This window comes from Mesoplodon mirus (genome assembly GCF_964341445.2).
Source record: "Mesoplodon mirus genome assembly, chromosome: 5".
Classification (NCBI taxonomy): Eukaryota; Metazoa; Chordata; class Mammalia; order Artiodactyla; family Ziphiidae; genus Mesoplodon; species Mesoplodon mirus.
Genome location: NC_138980.1, coordinates 49,698,994 through 49,714,036, shown reverse-complemented (window position 1 = coordinate 49,714,036; position 15,043 = coordinate 49,698,994). Strand labels below are relative to the sequence as shown.

Sequence of the window (15,043 nt, the reverse complement as noted above, 5' to 3'; positions counted from 1 at the left end):
TCAGAGCCTTGAGAATGGGCTATCCCATATATTTCAGGCTATAGGCAACATTCTTTGACAAAGGTGCAGAGCCAGCAGGACTAAGCACAGGCAACAGAACACAAGGGTTAGAGCTAAAGGAATAGATTCAATATGGAGTCAAGTTTGTTCTTCTCTGTTACATTTCTGTGAAAAGATCTGCTGGTCCAACTAATGGAAATCATCAAGAATAACCCACAACATAATAATTGATATAGGCTGTGTGTGTGGGGGGGGGTGCTGGGTGGATATTTTTCCCATTGTTGTGGGTACTACCTGCTGCTAGTGTGATATGGACATGCCCTCCAGCATACTGCCCCTCACACTAGGTTTAAATGTCCAGTTTAGGGCTCGCTTGGCAGAAATGTCCCCACAAGTAACAAAAATAGAAATATATAGATAGCCTGCTATCCATGAAAGAACAATATTGACTGGAAAGTTCTGTTCTCATCCATAGGCTGAAGTGCTGTTATAAAGGAAAAATGGAGGAAAATGCCCATTCTCCACTTGGTCATTCAAAGCCCTTCCCCTACCCCAGCCATGTTGTGTCTGTACTGAATGTATTGAGGTACAGAGCACATGGCAGTGCTGGAGAGAAGACACGATAGACTCAAGTGAGAAGCTTCAGGAGTCTGAGAAAATGTAGCTTAGTGAAATAGGCTGGGTGAAAACTGTGGTGAGCTGGAGAGCATATGGTTCAGGCTGCTACTTACCTCCAGCCGATGGCGGCCATGTGAGAAGGCAGGCTCAGACTGGCCGTGGCTTTCAGTTGTCATGAGATGCTGAAAGCCTGGATTTTTCATTCAGATCTTTTCAGTTTCAAATGTTTTGGGGAAAATGTAGGAATAAATTTTTAAATGTATTTTATATATTTATTATATTTTATATTGCTTTACATATTTATATATATATATATATATATTTTAAATCATATATATATACACACATATATATATGATTCATTTAATTAAACTGAGTCCCCAGCTTGCTGACTGCAGATCTGGGGATTTGTCAGCCTCCCTAATTTCCTAAGCCAATTCTGTAAAGTGAATGAATAAATGTGTGTGCATGCATGTGTGTGTACGTACATACATACACAAACATATTATTAGCTCTGTTTCTCTGGAGAGCCCTGATTGATACAGATACACACACACACACACACACACACACACACACACGCCCTTATTTGGAGAAGAAAAAACATGGGGATGGGACTTCCCTGGTGGCGCAGTGGTTAAGAATCCGCCTGCCAGTGCAGGGGACCCAGGTTCGAGCCCTGGTCGAGGAAGATCCCACATGCCACGGAGCAACTAAGCCCATGCGCCACAAATACTGAGCTGGCGCTCTTGAGCCTGCAAGCCACAACTACTGAGCCCATGTGCCACAACTACTGAAGCCCATGTACCTAGAGCCCATGCTCTGCAACAAGAGAAGCCACCGTGATGAGAAGCCCACACACCACAACGAAGAGTAGCCCCCACTCGCCATAACTAGAGAAAGCCCGCGCACAGCAACGAAGACCCAAAAAATTAATTAATTAATTAATTAATTAATTAATTAAAAATGGGGAAACAAGGACAGAAGCTAGACTTCTTTTAATATATCTTGTTTTATAGATTTGACTTTGGTTCCATCTAAATAGTTTGCAAACTTATAACAAAACATAAGACTTTAAGAAAGCAGTCATGAAACACTGAAGTGGCGGGGGGGGCGGATGAAACAATTGAACCTAACTGGACATGAGGTTGGTGGCATGACCATTCAGAACAGAATTATTTCAAACAACTTTAAAACCCAGCCATTTGACTATACCTTCCTAATAGTACATACTCAAGATTTTTTTTAAAGGCAAATTTTAAATTGTTTTTCTTAATCATACTGTTAGTATGGTAGTGACATTGGTTTTTCTGACACTTCTCTTTGTGTCTTGTGGGTTAAATCAAATGAGTAGTCATATTAGTGTTATTAAAAACAGGGATTTTTTGGTATGGAAGAAAGGTAATAACATTGTAAGATCCATGAGGCTAAATGAAAACCTTCAAGGCCTGAGTTTGAATTGAAATTTCATGTGAACTTATGGTATATTCCATTTAAAACATACATACAATTTATTTTCTAGCTCTGTTCACATAAACAAGGGCCAATCCAGTAGCAAGGAGCACCCAAAGCTCTCAGCTTGTGGTCTCTAAGTACCATTTCCCACTAAAATGAACCCAGGTTCTTATAAGTGATGGCTAGTTCCAGGCCTGGGGCAGGACATATGTAAGATAACCCTGGAACATCTTGTCATGCCAGAAGCAAGAGGGCCATTAAAGACTACTGGGTCATAATAAAAGGACTTGAAGAGGCCCCCACTGAGCAGGAATAGAATAGTTAGAACTTCAATAGGAATAAAAACTGCACTGGAATGAACAAATCAAAATGTTCATAATGATATTTTTAAAAATAAAAACCTCATGGGTTATCTTTGGAGAATATTAGGTAACCAGTTCAATATGTTGAAGACCAAATCTTCAACTTGGTCTGCGTCCAGACCAAGTGCCCGAGTTGCTGCCTGCACTTTACTCCCTCTGATAAAGCGTTCTCCCATCCCCCCAACAACAACAACAACAGAAAAAGGGCTTCCCTGGTGGCGCAGTGGTTAAGAATCCGCCTGCCAATGCAGGGGACTCGGGTTCAAGCCCTGGTCTGGGAAGATCCCACATGCCACAGAGCAACTAAGCCCGGGCTCCACAACTACTGAACCTGCGCTCTAGAGCCTGCGAGCCACAACCACCGAAGCCCATGCGCCTAGAGCCCATGCTCCACAAGAGAAGCCACCACAATGAGAAGCCCGTGCACCACAACAAAGAGTAGCCCCCGCTCAAGGCAACTAGAGAAACCCCCGAGCACAGCAACAAAGACCCTTTATTAATCAATAAAGGAGGAAAAATCAAGCATCTATCAAGTTCCTATATAAACTATAATTTAGGGTAAACATATAGTTGATGACATGCAATTTCTCTTGATTGAATATCCCAGCTAATAAATTAAGAAGAAATAATTATTTTATCACCAGTTTGAAATCTCTAGTGAAATAACGGATCCTCTAGGCAGAGATCACCAGTGGCTGATGACATCACAGCAAAAGATGTTCAGTGCGTCCTGATCGAGCATGTGGTAGGCAGAAAAATGTCCCCCACTCCAAAAACATTGATGTCCTCATCTCAGAACCCGTGAATATGTTACATTACATGGCAAAGGGAAATTAAGGTTATGATGGAATAATGGTTGTTAATCAGGTGATCTTAGAGAGATTATCCTGTTGTTCCCAGTGAAATTTAAGGGTCCTTAAAAGTGAAAGTGGGAGGCAGATGATTCATTGTCAGAGTGACTGGATGTGAGAAAGATTCAACTGACCATTGCTGCCTTGAATATGGAAGGTGCCGCAAGCCCAGGAATGTGGGCAGCCTCTAGAAGCCAGAAAATGTCAAGAAATAGGTTCTGCCTTAGAGCCTCCTAAAAGGAGTGTAGCAGCCCCGCTGGCACCTTGATTTTACCCCTTTGAGCCCTGAGTCTGACTTCTAACATATAGATAATAAACTTGTGCTGTCTTAAGCTGTTGAGTTTGTGGTTATTTGTGATGGTAGCAATAGAAAACTAACATATTCCATCCTAGGATGTATTCTTTCTAGAAAACTGAGCCTGAATCTTATCAAGCTTCTTGATCTGTTGACTTACACAAAATACAGGGGACAGAGAACACATGACATGAAATTATGGGAATGTTCAGCAAATCTAAACTGTGGGAAGTGCTATTGGAAAAATGATGTTTTCTTTATCAAATAAAGCATGTTTATGTGTGTGGATGTGTGAGAGAGAAATTGACTGACTGAGGAGATTTAAGGAGATGACCTAGTATTTTATGTATCAACCAGTTGCAATAGGGAACTTGATTCAAACAAGCAGATATAAAGAGAAAAATATTGAGATTCGAACATTGGCACTGGGTATTTGATAATATTTATTAACGATTTTATTTATTTTTTTGGTGTGGTAATGGCATTATGGTTATATTTAACCAAAGGAGGTGGGTGTAGTAGCTATAGTAAATAAGAGTAGCCACAAATTGATAATTGTTAAAGATGAATGACAACTCCATAGGTGTTTGCTATTTATCCTTTCTATTTTCATATCCTTTTGTATATATTTTAATATTTGCATAATAAAATATTAATTAAAATATTAGTAAATAATTTGGCTCCTTAAGTATTTTGTGAGCCAAAGACACCATGTCCAAAGGTTGAATTAGACCAACAGACTGCCAGTTTGTCATTTCTGCATAGTTTCAGAAATCGGATCTTTTACTTTAACCTGGGAAATCATCTTTTTCTCTTTTCCCCACTCATCTCCTGCCTCCAGTCTCTCGCCACTGCCTAGTCAAAAGGGCCTCCTTCATCTGTGCTAGTGAATGACTAGAGGGCATTACTTACATTTTGCTTCTTTTGAGAATTTGCTCAGTTTTCCAAGATTGCTTGGAAAAGATTTTCTCAGAATAAGTGAACAAAGAGGATAATATTCATAATCACACTGAAAAATGCCTCCTAGTATATCATGTCTTCATTTGGAACCCCCTCATTCTAACTTCTCAAAAAAGAAAAAAAGAAGGCAATAATTCTGTTTCAATTTTTGGAAACCTAAGGTATTTTGAAATTTGGGCTAATCGAATTTTCCATGTTATCTCTGTGCCTCTCTTTCAGGATGGAATGGGAAACTTGAGAATCACCGAAAAAGGTCTAAAGCTAGAAGGAGACTCCGAATTCTTGCAACCTCTTTACGCCAAAGAAATCCAGTCCCGACCAGTAAGTTTCTGTTGCAAGAAGAAAGAATTGTTCTTTCTCTGGAATCTAAATCTGGGGAAAATTATCTTGCTGTTGGCTGAGTATAGAAGGTTGGGGGCAGGGGTGGCAATGCAGGTAAGTGAGATGCTTTGGAATATGAAATCTTGAGTGTAATCACCACCGTGGTACTGTAGCAAATGAGATGATCTCTCTGAGCCTCTTTCCATCCCTGCCAAATAGAAGGTGATAACCTTTATTAACAAACTTTCTAGATTGTGCTGCAACGAAAACAAGAAAATAAATGCGGAAATGCGTTCAATACTATACAAATCCAAGAAAGTCTTGCTATTGCTTGTAATTGTCAAGTCGTTCAAAGGCATCTTTAGAAATAGTCCTAAAGAGCTAGAAATTTATTTTTTATGAAGAATTTGGACGAGGTAGCCAAGGTTGATTAGAATCAATTTAATATATTACAACTATGCTCAGAATTGTGTTTAAATGATCACAGTAGAGTGTGTTCTCTGGCCCATGCACTTTGCTGCTTTGATGGATTATCATTATCTAATGTAATTCATAGATTAGTCCACTGGGGTGGTGATTATTGTTGCTTTCATTTTACACATTGAAGAACTGAAGCTTAGAGAAGTAGTTTGTCCAAAGCCACATTCTTATGAATCAGTAGAGCAAGGATTTCAACTCAGGAAATCCAATTCTAAAGCTTCTCTGTTAACCACAGCCTCCTACCAAAGCTCCTTCTCTCATTCTGTTGTTTTTTTTAAAGTCATGATGGAAGTGATTCCTAGACACCTTGATTTTATTAACCAATATTATCAAAATTAATTTTTGTTTTTGAGTATATTTTTGGGTTGGTTGTCCTTTGGCTTTCAATTTTGCTTTTTGGTGGGGTGAGGTATGCTGGTTGAAAAGTATTATTAATGTATTTGCTCTGCCTGGGACTGGTTTGCGTCCACCTGTGAGCAAAGAATAACATGGAAGTTCCCCAAAGCATCATTTATATTGTGTGCATTGATTAATGCAATTAATGAATTTCAGCAACTTGATGCAGTGGGTAATTTTATCTGAGTGCTATCTAAACTACTGAATTGCATTAAACTGAGTGCAACTACTGAATTGCCAATAAGTTTACTTTCTTCTGTGCCTGGTGAAAGGGAGGGAGACATGATGTTAAAATCAGCAAGAAGAGCAAATTATTTCAGCTACCCAATCAGTGATTATGAAATTTAATGGGGAACCCGTAGCATATTGGCTTAAAGTACCAAGAGTATTATTAAAAACTGGTATTAAACTAGTTTATCTCACTAATTTGGACTGGTCATTTCTTTCTTATGGTGTTGGATCTTTTTCTGTAAAGGGCCAGAGAGTAAATATTTTCAGCTTTTATTTTTCTTTTCTATAATTCTTTAAAAATGTAAAACCCATTTTTATCTCAAGGGCCACAGAAAAATAGGCTGCAGGCTGTCGTTTGCCAACCTCTCTGACCTATATTAGCAATTTTTCCATAAGTGTGTAAATGCTCAGGCTAGATTTCATATGGTACAAGAGAGCAGATTTTAAGATCATGGGTAGAATAGTTGATATGTGTTAAGTAAAATATCCCGAAATACGTTTCCTTGGTGGAGAATCATAGTCATATAAAGGAATTGAGACACGTGTCTTAGAAGACTTGAAAAAGGGTACCTGGTATATCTCTTAGGCCCATATGCAGGAATTGGACTCTTAGAAAATATGTCAGCCAGCCTATCTGAAAATCAGTAGTCACCTGATCCCAAGTCAAAGATACACTTGATTAGAAGCTTAAAAAGTAACGATGATCATGAAAAACTTACTTTAATATCGAAAAAGCAGTGAGTTAAATCCAAGGCTTTCAAATCCTTGTTTAAAGAAAATTAAAGGGTTAAAATTCACTATTTTTTCATTGTTCTTTAGAAAGTATTTTTCCTTTCAAAAACTAAACGGCAAATGCGTAAAGCTTTTAGCCTTATATGTTTCTGATAACAAAATAAATGTGTTCTAAATGAAGAAAAGAAGACATGCACATATGCATATATGTTAAAATCCACCAGAAAGTCTTGTGGCCTCTACCTGAAACATGTGCCCATATCCATCCACTCTTCTCCATCACATGTCACCCCCCAGTTCAAGCCACCATCCTCTCTCACCTGCAGCATTGCTATAACCTCCTCTGTCTCTGTTGCCTTTCACTCTTAGCCTCATCATCCAAATTGTAGCCAAAGTAGGCTTTTCAAATATCAAGTCTTTCCACCCCTTTGCAAAGGATTCTCTGTTAACTTCCCATTATACCTAGAATAAAATCCAAACTTCTCACTAAGGCGAAAGAACAAGATTAGAAGCTAGGGATTTAGTCTGTAGGGCTCTCCTTCCCTCAAACACAGAGATTATTGTCTGCTGAACAAAACTGGGGTTCTGGGAGCAAAGACGGTAGAGGGAATGCTTGGTGAGCAGGTAACCAGTAGAATTTGCCATGCTTCTTGAATCATAGCCTCATACGATGCTTATGAGACCCTCACATGTAGTAACTTTCTATACTCTGGCATCTTCAGCTTACTGTTTTGTTGTTGTTGTTTTCTGACGTTACCTGACCATTGCTTACATGCCACCTCTGGAAGACTCTTCTCTGTAGAATTATCTGCACTATCACTTTGCCATGGCTCACAGCTGTTTCTCTTTCATGGGGTGTCTCCTGTTTTTCCCATTGAAAAGAGATCAGCGTCCAGTGAACAAGATGACACAGCTCTTCTAACTAATGAAGCAACACTTGACTTCATTTTGGTTTGGTGTTTCATTGATCCGAGAGGAGCTGAGATTGTTTAAGCAATCCACACCATGTTCAATACAGTATCCATTTCATTATTGAAGGTTGCAAACTTGGTAAAGTCACTACAAATTGATTAGTGTGATAGCAATCTCTTAAGAAGATAAATTGATGAGAAAATGTTCATCTCTATAAAAACTCCCATCTGGGAATTGAATGAAAGCCCTGGGATTCTCTAGCTTTAACTACATGGATGCATAGCTTCTAAGTGGTAAAGTGTCATGCCACTCAGGAAGTAGATTGAAAAGGACACACTAAATTAAATATTCTACCATTACATCCAAAGACCACCCTGTCCCTAGTAATTCTACTTGAATGCGTTAGCACAGAAATTTGTAAAGTTAAGGGATTTAATGCCATAAAACTCTATATTTAAATCCCATTTCAGTGTGGTAGGCATCTTTATAATTGCAAAATAAAATTACAGATTTTTGACAGAAGCTACTAGTAGATAGATTGAATGCATGAGTGCTAGGAGACCTTTCATCCCAAAATATCATTTTGGACAAAAGTGGCAGATCCCTGCTTCTTCAGAGAGGCATCTTCCCTTGCTTCCCATGATGCTGGAACTAGATGATGCTTTGCATAACTTAATGTGAAGTGACAAGAGACGGGAAAGCAGCATTTATTGAGCACATACTAGTGCCAGGCCTACAGAAATGGGGAAGTTGCACAGTGCATTTATCTCCATACTCCCCTCAAACTATACATGGGGTGGGCTTAGGGGTTCTAGCCCATTGCTATCTTGAACTTAGAAGTTTAGGAGAGAAGAGAGTAGAAAGAAAAGTTGTAGGAGGGATACAAAAATGAGTTTACTTTAACAGAATAAAATAGAAAATTATTATATAAAATTTAAGGTTATTTATATGTCTTTCAAACTTTTTAGTCTATAAAAACTCACATATTTTAAGATGTTCTACCTACCAAAAAGCTGTGTATGAATAATGAAATCATATGTAAATGGGGTTCTTAGAAGTTGTCTATACCAAGAGACAGTATAACACCATGGTCGAGCGCATGTGCTGTATCACTGGATTTGGATGGCAAACAGTGCTACTGTTAGACTGATGAGTGATCTTTGAACAATTTCTTAACTTGGCAAATCTTGTTTTCTTACCTATGCAACTGAGATGATATTAATACCTATATCACAGGTGGTTGTAAATAAGTAAGATAGTGTTTAAGTGCTTAATACAGAACTTGACATGAAATGAGTATTCCAGAAATGGTCATTCCCACTCTCACCCCCATGTCTTGATGACGATGATTTTGATGATGGCAGATGATGATTTGATTTCAAGGACAATACTTTTCACTATCTACATCATCGTCATGTAGTGCAAATCTCATCTGATGTTTGAACGTCCTTTGAACCAAATGGTCTTGCATCCTCTTCTTGCATGTCTTCTTAATAATAAATTCACAAACTTAATCATAAACTCAGTGATAATCTCTTAGGAAACCCATTTCATATTCAATAGCTTTTAGTTTTCCATTTTTCTTTCACTGAGTTACACTCTTCTAATGTTCAACTTACTTTTTTTCTCATTCTTCTGCTTAAAAATTTTGCTGGCTCTGGCACTCATAGATTACTGGCAGTCTTTCTGAAAAAATAGTTTTTGATATATCTTAAGTACCTTAAAATGTTTATACCCTTTGATCCAGGAATGACGTTTTCACTCATTTTATGATACAAAAAAAAGCAAACTATTGGGCCTCCCTGGTGGCGCAGTGGTTGAGAGTCCGCCTGCCGATGCAGGGGATACGGGTTCGTGCCCCGGTCTGGGGGGATCCCATATGCCGCGGAGCGGCTGGGCCCGTGAGCCATGGCCGCTGGGCCTGCGCGTCTGGAGCCTGTGCTCCGCAACGGGAGAGGCCACGACAGTGAGAGGCCCGCATACCGCAAAAAAAAAAAAAAAAAAAAAAGCAAACTATAATAAAACATTTAAAGATTAATACACACATATGCCAGTGCTTTATAAACACTAGTCTGAGTGTTGGTTCCTAGAAAAGCCTGAATTCCACATATAAAATGGATTTTGAGGGTATCCCATTTTGTCAATGTTTATGAAAGTTGAGAAACTGCTATATGCTTGTTGAAACTCTGAGCTGTTCATTCTCACCATGGATTTTCACATTTATGTCTATCATCTCTTTGTTTTATGGAAAGCTGAGTTTTAAAATTCCATTTTGATTTTAGTATGATGTGAATTGAGACTTATTCTATCAGCCTGAATTAACAAGCCATATCTATGCTGGAAGTTGAAAGTCCCTAAGAATTCAATTAGACCAGTGACTTCATTTAATGTATGGGGCCCTCAGGCCCAGAAAGGAGGTTGAACTTACCCAAGTTATGCCCAGCAGAAGTCAGAACTGAAATCCAGGATTGCAGTATTTTCTTCCACATCAACACACAGTGTATGTGGTAATTAATTTTCTCATGACACTGTCTTTAGTACGATAGGTTGACTTATACATGGCCATTTCCCTCTCATGGGGGATAACTTACTACAAAGCATATTAGGTTCCTGAGAGAATTCACAAGCATTAAAAAAAGGAAACTGGAAACAACAGTGGATAATGCAGGAGGACCAAGCTTAATGATGGCTGACCTAATCACTGAGATGATATTCTCTACTTTATCAAGTTACTGTGAGGGTTAAACGAAGTAATTTAAATGACCCACCTTATGCACTATGAAGTTAACTATTGATATGAAGGCTTATGACAGAAGTTGCAAACTGAATCCGGCCTAAAGATACAGTTTATGTGCCTCACACATTGTTTTCCTTTGAATATGAGTTTGTTTCTAATATTTAAATATCTGAAGATTTGACGTTTTTAAAAAATCTGTATTTTTTGATTCTCACCAAAAACCCTCCAGAAAATCTGGCAGAGTGGTTTGATATTCATAAGGACTGGAGCTAAGTAGACAGTGCCTCCTTTAGATGCGTTATTTGTTCTTCATTGTGCCACAGCATCCATCAGTCACCACTGTCTCATACCCCACTGGTTTAGCTTGTTTATATAATGGGCCCCTGAAATCCCTTGGGGGTACACAGTCCCTGGTTTATGGTATTGAGAATGTATCTATCTCATCATGCAGGAGTCCCGAAATTAGGTTGACTTCTTAGGATTCATAGTCACTCATGACTCACTGCTCCTCACTTCCTGTGTCTCTCTCTTTTACACCAATTTCTCCTAGTCGTGTGGCTCCTGTGGGTTTTGACATAGTATACAAGCTCAATGGCAAGAGATAGCAGTCTCAGAGTTTCTGGAGGCTGAGGTTCTGGCCCACCAGGGCCATTCTCCACCGTGAGTCTCCTAGAACACGCCTCTTTTTTGTCTTTCTTCCTTTAACCATAACAGAGCATGACTGGGGAAGAAGCAGACAAGGGGAAGAAAGTTGAAATTTTGCATTGGGCATGAGGCAAAATAATGTAGGATGGCAGACCAGCAGAAGTTTTGTCTGAAGAGGCTCCATTGACAATTTAGTTACAACAAGAGGAGCCGTGTCTCTGGTTTGTTTAGAAACCAACCGAAAGCCGTGGTGTCTTCTCCTCAGCTTCAACTCCCAGCTGAACACACTACACACAAAACAGTGTTTTCCATGCCACTTGCATGGAACATGAGCATCCTGCTGTCTTTAATTAAGAAGTTAACTGGACCATGAAGTATTGCCCAAGTAAATAAAAGTGATTTGTACTGAGTCAAAGGGGTGCACTAGGCATCTTTGCATTTCTTAGCTCACACATAAATTATGGAGATTATTAAAAATTGGAAGGGTCATCTATAAGCCCATCTGTACTGTGAAGCAGATTGCCGTTCCTGAAATGTATTTGTCTTTTTACGTGTCATCATTTATCATGGACAACAGGGTGAAGCAGCTGCTTGCTTTTTTCTTTTTTTTTGTTAAAAAGAAAAAACCAGACACTCAGACTTTGAATAGATCAGTGTTTAATCCTTTGGTCCTTTTGTTTGTTTATCCTGGGAAACAGAGATAGTTATTCAGAGGTTTTTGGTTGCCTTAGAATTAAATGGGCTTTCTTTAATTTTGGAAAAATTGACTGTGTGTGCTTTTCTTGAATGAATATCATGCTGGAAATAGACGAGTTACTGAGGACTTCGGTTAAATCTCAGTTGTAACTCTGTCAACTGGAGTTTTCATAGAAGAGGTAGGTCTGAACTTCAAATGAGGTTGAGAATGTCTAATTATATTGTTTGAAGGCCACTGGGCAAGTAGACTGCACCCCAAATTTTCTTGTCTGCTGTGGTGACCAAAGTTCCACCATTAGAATCTCAATTATTTGAAGACTCAGAAATTTGTATTCATGCCAGACCCCTACTGCAAGTACTCCTTCCCCTATGCACATACACATTTCCACAAAGGATTTGAAGTACAATAGCTTGTAAGAAATATGTACGGGTACAGAGTAAGAAAAGATATAGGGGCTTCCCTGGTGGCGCAGTGGTTGAGAGTCCGCCTGCCGATGCAGGGGACACGGGTTCGTGCCCCGGTCCGGGAGGATCCCACATGCCGCGGAACGGCTGGGCCCATGAGCCATGGCCGCTGAGCCTGCGTGTCCGGAGCCTGTGCAACGGGAGAGGCCACAACAGTGAGAGGCCCGCGTACCGCAAAAAAAAAAAAAAAAAGATATAATAGGTTAAGAGTAAGAAAAGATATAATAGGTTAAGATCAGGAAAAATATAAATTAGAATAAGAGGCAGAGGTAGGGGCACTTTAATAAATACAGGAGACAGGCAAGAGCATGCGTGCAGTTCTTGATAAGCCTGGAGTTTGGTTATGAAGTTTCCAAGCAGAGAGACACAGTCACTTGGATAAAACCTTTTGTCTATACCATCTAGAGATGAACACAATGTACTGAACGGGAGGAGAGTTACAGCTGACGGTTCGGTATTCCAGAAAGTACACTAGACTCAAAGTAGGGGAATCTGGATGCTCTTCTTGTCCTGCTGGGATCAGCACCAAGCTCTGGAGCAAGTCATTCCTCTTGGCTCTCAGTGTGTCTGACGTAAAGAGGTTGGGCATTCTCAGTGGTTTTCTACAACATTGTTTTTAAAGCCATGGAATCTTTTTGAAGTCAGATTTTACTTGGAACCCTAAATCTGGACCAGATGGAAGCTGAGCTCCTGTGGTTGGGCAGGGGCTGGGGTGCTGCAGCGCATTGCCCTGCCCACCCAGTCTCCCTGTCATCAGCCACAGGATGCTCAGGCCCTGGGCGGGGGGTCCATGCACCACAGTCCGAAAACACCAGGCTGGATGAAAACCTAGCCTCGCTCCATCCAGGCCTCTGCTCAAATGGCATCTCCTGATGGACAGCTTCCTTGCCCACCCATTGAAAATATATCCCTTACCTAGTAGCTTTATTTTCTGCCATGATATGATATCATGTCATATTACTTAGGTATATTAATTTATATTTATATATCATATGTATATATTAAATGACTAAATATTTATATACTTAACCTGTTTGCTTCCCATTATTACTGCATAATCTCCATGATGTCAGGGACGGAGAAAGGCAGTTGTTAAGTGACGTATAAGAGCAGGCTCTGGAATGCCACCTCCCTGGATTTAAATCTTGGCTCCACCATTTACTATCTGTGTTGCCTCAAGCAAATTACTTGACCTTTTCTGCGCTTCATTTTCCTCATCTGTAACATGGGCCTAATAGCAGCACTACCTCATAAGTGTATAACAGGATTGTAAGAGTGAATTTATTTTACATAATTATGTAAAATTTATTAGGTAAATGTTACTGTTTGTAGAATATTGCTCTGAGTATAAAGCACTATATAAAATTTCAGTATGATAATTTTTGATTATTAAAATTTGTTAGTATTATTATTTGCTTTGTTTACCACTGTTTCCCTGTTTCTAACTAGTGTCTCTCATATGGAAGGAAAGCAAATTGTTGTTATTGGTTGTTTGGCTTTTTGAATAAATGACTGTTCTCTTAGGATCCTTCTAACTCAAAGATTCTCTAAGAGCCTCTCAGGTGGGGAGATAAAGACAAATTTCTCTTTTATAGGAGCTTTAGTTTGAATAAGTTTCTTTATCCACCTCATACTAAGTATTGTGTTATGTAGAAGATGGCGTGAGTAACTATATGGTGGGAGACCATGGGGGAACCGGACAGACAAGGTGGAAGAGGTAAAAGAGGTACTAAAGGTACTGAAAGCCCATCTTTCCCTACCTTGCTCTTTTGTGCTGCTCTAAGACTTTATTTGTGCCATCCACAGGCTAATGGAAACTCTAGAACATGGAGCTGTGTGTTACAGACAGGAAAGGTGAAGGTAACAAAATTAGCACTTTCCAGCCCTTCATATCTTTGAGATTCTCTTCATCATCACTATGGCATGTCAGCATCCTCTCACTCTTTTGGTTTCTGGAACATCCACTATGTGACATGAGACTGCTTCTCGCTTATTTCATAAATAACATTGAAGAAGCAAAAGTACATACCAGAGTCTATTGTCATTTGGTTTATGTTCCTTAAATGGTAGGAGTAAGTGGGAATACTTTGGTTAGGTGGCACCTCACAGCCACTAATACTTGTTGAGTATTGGGGGAGAGTAATGGAGAGAGAATCTATAGCTTTAAGGAAGAAGGACATTTTAATACATTCTTAAGTATTTTGTTGTTCTTCACTCCTAAAACCTTGGCAAAAAAAAAAAAGATTTTCTTAATGCTTCAATCAAAACATACTCATCTGGAAACTCTTGCTGCACCCAGCACTTTGTAATTGCTGTGGGTGTGTTGTAGTTAGTCTTAATTTTAAAACAAAACAAAACAAAAACAAAACTTGTTCATTGTCAGAAAACACTGATAATTTCTCAGGAGATGTTATTTCAGAGGCTGAAAAAACACTTCCTTGCCATGTGAAATTATAAGCAAATACTTACTCTTTGATTTTGTGATCTCCACCAACAGCTGAGCATAGCCTTTTGACACATTGCTCTGTAATTTATTACCAGTGATGTTTTAAATGGCCGTTGCCTAAATTATGAGTGTGAGACTTTCCATCTCCATGAATGCTTCTGTTTTTATCGGCAATGATTCTGCCTCCAGGCAAATACCACTTGGTCCACAAAGTAAATGAGACTTTTAAAACCGATAAATATTTTGCATTTTGTACTTTTTGCATTTTGGAGGGAGTTGAAGAGGGAGAGGTAGATGGTGATGAAAATCGCCATGTGGAAAGAATCAGACAAGCACACTGCCCAGTTTCTTTCCTTGCTTGGTGCAGTATGGTAGATTTCTCCACCTAGTAAGCCACAGCTTCCATTCTGTAACATCAGAATCATGGAAATAAAAAGCGGC

At 39.3% G+C, this 15,043-nt stretch overlaps 1 protein-coding gene across 2 annotated transcripts in view; it reads left to right on the top strand.

Moving 5' to 3' along the window:
• SGCD (sarcoglycan delta) overlaps positions 1 to 15,043 on the top strand; it is a 539,655-nt gene that overhangs the window by 318,696 nt on the left and 205,916 nt on the right. For both annotated transcript variants that reach the window (XM_082620414.1, XM_082620413.1), the window contains exon 3: positions 4,761 to 4,862. In XM_082620414.1, the coding sequence (XP_082476540.1) occupies positions 4,761 to 4,862 (102 nt within the window). The remainder of the gene's footprint in view (positions 1 to 4,760; positions 4,863 to 15,043) is intronic.